Source organism: Setaria viridis, chromosome 6, assembly GCF_005286985.2.
Source record: "Setaria viridis chromosome 6, Setaria_viridis_v4.0, whole genome shotgun sequence".
Classification (NCBI taxonomy): Eukaryota; Viridiplantae; Streptophyta; class Magnoliopsida; order Poales; family Poaceae; genus Setaria; species Setaria viridis.
The window spans coordinates 24,753,689-24,758,614 of NC_048268.2; the positions used below are offsets into that span (position 1 = coordinate 24,753,689).

The 4,926-nt window shown below is 40.4% G+C and overlaps 1 protein-coding gene across 1 annotated transcript; it reads left to right on the forward strand.

Annotated features, from left to right (window-relative positions):
• The first annotated feature begins 513 nt into the window (after nt 1-513).
• On the forward strand, nt 514-3,766 carry LOC117862009 (AP-4 complex subunit sigma). The gene is made up of 4 exons (XM_034745520.1): nt 514-770; nt 1,004-1,090; nt 3,217-3,285; nt 3,385-3,766. The coding sequence occupies exons 1-4, from the start codon at nt 630-632 to the stop codon at nt 3,517-3,519; spliced, it is 432 nt and encodes a 143-aa protein (XP_034601411.1). The 5' UTR covers nt 514-629; the 3' UTR covers nt 3,520-3,766.
• The last annotated feature ends 1,160 nt before the right edge of the window (nt 3,767-4,926 follow it).

Genomic DNA, 4,926 nt, shown 5'->3' on the forward strand with positions numbered 1-4,926 from the left:
GATTCGAATATATCTCTTCATTCGAGCATTAACAACCTTAAAGGTAGCATCCAAAATTTATGTCAATGCAATTGTTCCTTTGCACCCTTACATATAATAATTCAAGTGGACTTCTTAGTGTCCGACTAAAACCACATGTTAAACAGCCATTTAGCCCCATCTAGTAACCATGTTTTACACAATCTTTTTAGGCGAACACTGATTCGAAACTTGGAGTTTTGAGGCTCTTTCTGAGTTCATCTTTTTCTTGCCCCATACCAAAATTTGTGAAATTCATATTGAATTGTAGATATTTTCGAAGATCTGTTAGAAAATCCACAAAGACGGGAAGAAATTTGTATAGTCCTGACATTGACCTTAATAATTTTTAGTTCCCAGTATTTGGACTCGGAAGTTTTATGAATCCGTTTGCATTCAGCATTTATACGCGTAGGATAGGAGTAAAAGCAAGGTTTTTCATCGCTCCATTTACAAAGGAACCCTTGGAAATTAGGTTATTTGCATATTCGTAGAATTGGAGACTTGGAGTGGGTTGGGGCCGTTCGGGCGTGCTGTCTCGACTCTCGACTAACCGAGAGGTGGAAGACGACGCCCTCCAGGCAGCAGAGCAGGAGGGGAGGGGAAGGAGGATGACGATCCGGTTCGTGCTGTTCGTGAACAAGCAGGGCCAGACGCGGCTGGCGCAGTACTACGAGCACCTCTCCCTCGACGAGCGCCGCGCCCTCGAGGGCGAGATCGTCCGCAAGTGCCTCGCCCGCACCGACCAGCAGGTCCGTCCATCCGTTCTCCCCCGCCTTCTTGCCCGCCCCGCTCACTTTCGGGATCCAAGAACCGTTTGTCGATAGCCCGGCCGCGGATCTCGGGCCCAGATCGCCAGATCGGGTGGATGGCGCGCGCGTCTTCTTGGATCTGGATCGAGATTTAGTTTTTTTTTTCGCGCAAGTCCTGTTTCTGGGACCTGCTTTCTGTTTCTGAGACCCACGCTGTATTTGTTCTGATGCAGTGCTCGTTCGTGGAGCACCGGAACTACAAGGTCGTCTACAGGCGCTACGCGTCCCTCTTCTTCCTCGTCGGCGTCGACAACGATGAGGTGTGGATCCCCCCGTGCTCTCCTCTCTCCAATCCGTCTTTGTGGATTTATGAGGTCAATGTCAGGCCAATTAGGCTTTGATTGCAAGTGTGGATGAAGTGAATGTTGGAATATCACCTATTGCAGTGTGGGTTCAGCCCTGCCATCGATCTCTGTTTAGCCATAGGTTTGTTCTGAATAAAATGGTTTAATAAGAAAGATTATTTTGCACAACCTTGGAACCACAAATGTTACAGAGGCCTATGGCTATTGAACTAAGAACCACCTATGCTGCTATTATGCTGATGCAAGTCTGAATTTGTTGACTTTACCAATTATTGTGTCACTGATCAAGCAATATTTACTACTGCTAATGAAACTAGAAGTTGTGGTTTTAGCTTGATGCATGGACTTAGCTCTTGTTCATTTAAATTCCTTCAGTGTAAGTTATTAGTGATTCTGTAAGGATGTATCTTGCAGGTTGTACAGAGATCTCAAGGGAATAAACTTTCATGGGATTTTCATAGGTTTATTATTATGCCTAAGATGTCTTGCTGACACCATTTGTTAGGACTACTTTTTTAGTCACTGTACGCAAGGGTACTCAAGGGAATTGTTACGAATAGTCTCCATGGTATTAGTCCTACTGAACTAATATCCATGAGTATATGTCACAAGCTCACCATAATACCACATCCTTTTCCTAATAGTTACAGTGTTTTGCAAGTCTAAATTTGGTGACTGAATTGTTATCATCCTCTATTGATGAATTTGAATTAGTTTATCACTGATCAAGCAAAGAACTCCTCCATCCATCAGGGTATGGCGTATTTTGATTTGGAAAAGTCAAGCTTTGCAATTTTTGACCAACAATTGTTTAAATTATGTTTGCAATTAGTGTACAACAATTGCATGAATAGATTTGCATTCAAAGGAATTTAAGATGATGTTCCTTTTGTAGCAATTGACATTTTATTGCAAAAGAAGTCAAATGTCAAAATCTAGTTTTGAAGACTCTCATAAAATACAGCTTATATGATTTGACTCAGTGAGTATACATTTGTTCAATGAAAGAAACTAGCATGCAGTTGGGTTTAGTAGGGATTGATGTGCCAGTAGGTGCGGAGATCTTGAGCGAATCATCACATAGGACTTACAAATGTTAGGGAGGCATTTTTGTTAGTTCATTGACTGAATTCTGCAGGATGCAGAAATCTAACGAGCAAACTTCTTATGATAATATTTCATCATATTTTGATTGGCCCTTTGAAAACTTAATAAACTGAACTCAACTGCTCTGCATACCTATTTATGTCTTGGTTCTGCTGCTTATCTGGTTTTTGTGCATTTCTTAGAATGAATATAGTTGTAATTTTCCAACATTCCTTTTTGTGAATTAGAATTTGATATAGTAGGGCCTCTTGGAAAGTTCTAGTAATGTTACTAAGAAACCTGGGTTTGCAAATAAGTGCTACAAGATTTGTAACGTTTGTAGTAATTTGAATGGTTCCAGTTTTTCTTTGAGCTGTCGAGCATTAGTAGATACGGTGTTTGCACCTTCTCATAAATGAAAATGAGTGCTATATGATTTCTAACTTTTGTTGCTATTTAACTTTATTCCATCCTTTAAGACATCAATCTGTTATGGGTCTAGAGGGCCTAGCCAGGCTGGATGGGCTGCAGGGGCTCAGAGTCGTCCCAAAGGGGGGCGTGCGGTACTGTAGCATGGCAGCCGCCACGTGCCTGCCTAGGTTATGGATTAGGAAGAGTCTAGAGATAGGTTTGCTTGTAAGTCAAGTCATTAGGATGTCTTGTGAGTCAAGTAGGGTCCTCCCCATAAATATGAGGGGAGATGTAACCGTTGGGAATCAAGTAAAGAATTAAGGGGTAAAACCCTAAAGCACTCCAGCTCTTAGGCTTCGGCTCCCTCTCCCTCTCTCCCTGCGCCCCCCTCGCCTCCACCATGGCTGCCAGCCACCTCCCCCTCTCTTTAGTGCCCTAGATCCAAGGGGTAGCCCAAAACCCTTACACAATCATTACTAGATAAGTAGATTCATTTTTCATTCCTTGAAATGCAAATTTGAACTAGTCATTTCTTCCCTTTGATACAAAATTTAACAATGTGTCAATTTCATTCCACTTTGCAGAATGAGTTAGCTATCCTTGAATTTATACATCTTTTGGTGGAAACTATGGATCGCCACTTTGGCAATGTGGTAAGCTTTCGAAATCCCAAGTATTGAGTCACTCCGCATTGTAAAATATCTGCATAACTAGTGCTGATGCTACTCTTTTTCTCTCCTTTTTTTGGCCAGTGCGAGCTTGATATAATGTTCCACCTGGAGAAGGTGCACTTCATGCTGGAAGAGATGGTGATGAATGGTTGCATTGTGGAGACAAGTAAACAGAACATCTTGGCACCAATCCAACTCATGGAGAAAGCCTCTTAAAATAGTGATCTTGATCTGTCTAGTTTCCCATCCTCAGGCTTCTTAGCACCTTTGCTTGTCCCCTTTCATAGATTTCCCCTCTGTATGCGAAGAGCTAACAATCTCTGTAAGCATGATTTACTGAATTGACCTGATTGCAACCTACCGATATTTTGTGATCTTCTGCATAGTTGTCATCACATTGCACGTGTACAAAAGTATTTGGATTTCAAGAAATGAAATAACAACGACTGATTTATCATGACAAGATTTCTGTATTGCTACGTTTCAATATATTTGCTGCAGATCAGTGCTCTCAACGCTGTCATCTATGCGACAGCCGACAAGGCATACCCAAGCCGCCACAGGATGGCATACCACCTTAGGAACACTGTTGTGTATAATTGCAGAAGTAATGAACAGATGCGCATATTTGGTGATTTTGTCTATGCCATAAATGATCAATTAGACATACTAGGAGTATTTTGTTCTGACGATTATCTAATACTCCCCCCTTCCAAATTATAAGTCGTTTTGGCTTTTGTAGATACATAGATATACTATGCATCTAGACATAAGGTATGTCTAAGTGCATAGCAAACTTTATGACTAAAAAAGTCAAAACGACCTATAATTTAGGATAGAGGGAGTAGTGGTGAAGTTAGCACATTGTGGTTTTTAGGCTTCAATGAAAATAGATGCAATTGAATGCATATTTTTTGAAATGGTGGCAAAGCGTTGATCTGTTTAAATGCAGTCGCAAATGTTCATCCTATCACTATAATAGATCATTTCTAATTTCAAGAATATCATACATTGTTTATTCTTGTTGTGTACTAGTGTTTTTGTCAGAGTTTGTAGGACAATGGTGTGCTTTTCGTATAATTATTATATGGTTTAGCTACATTATTGTGACAAGTATTTTTCCTTTGAAGTAAAGATGTTCTATTAGTAGTTTTATTAAATAATAGTTACATTTCTGTCCTACTACTTGAATAATATTAGAGACCTAGGGCCGATAGTTACGTACTGCACTGACTTTTGAATCTCGAGATTTTGCACAAGCTAGGCGGATTCAAGATGTAATATAGATGCATCAACAGCATCTATTGAACGAATGTATCTAGTGCTAGCTGTTGCTTTTGTTGACAAGGGGCAGCTTGTTTTTGAGTTGTTTCGATGAAAGCTGTAAGTGCAGTTGAATCTTTTCCCAATGCCATCCAACTTTGGTACCCATCTAAGCGCTGTCAAATTTGACACCATTATGCAGACCTTTGATGATAATGGATTTGACAGCATTATGCAGGCCCTTGAGGATAATTGAGGTAAAGGAAATAGTAACTTGATTATGATACAATCTGTGTATCATAGGTACGAGTATGACCTTATTCACCTTTGAAGTTTCATAATGTGATTATGAACTCTGTT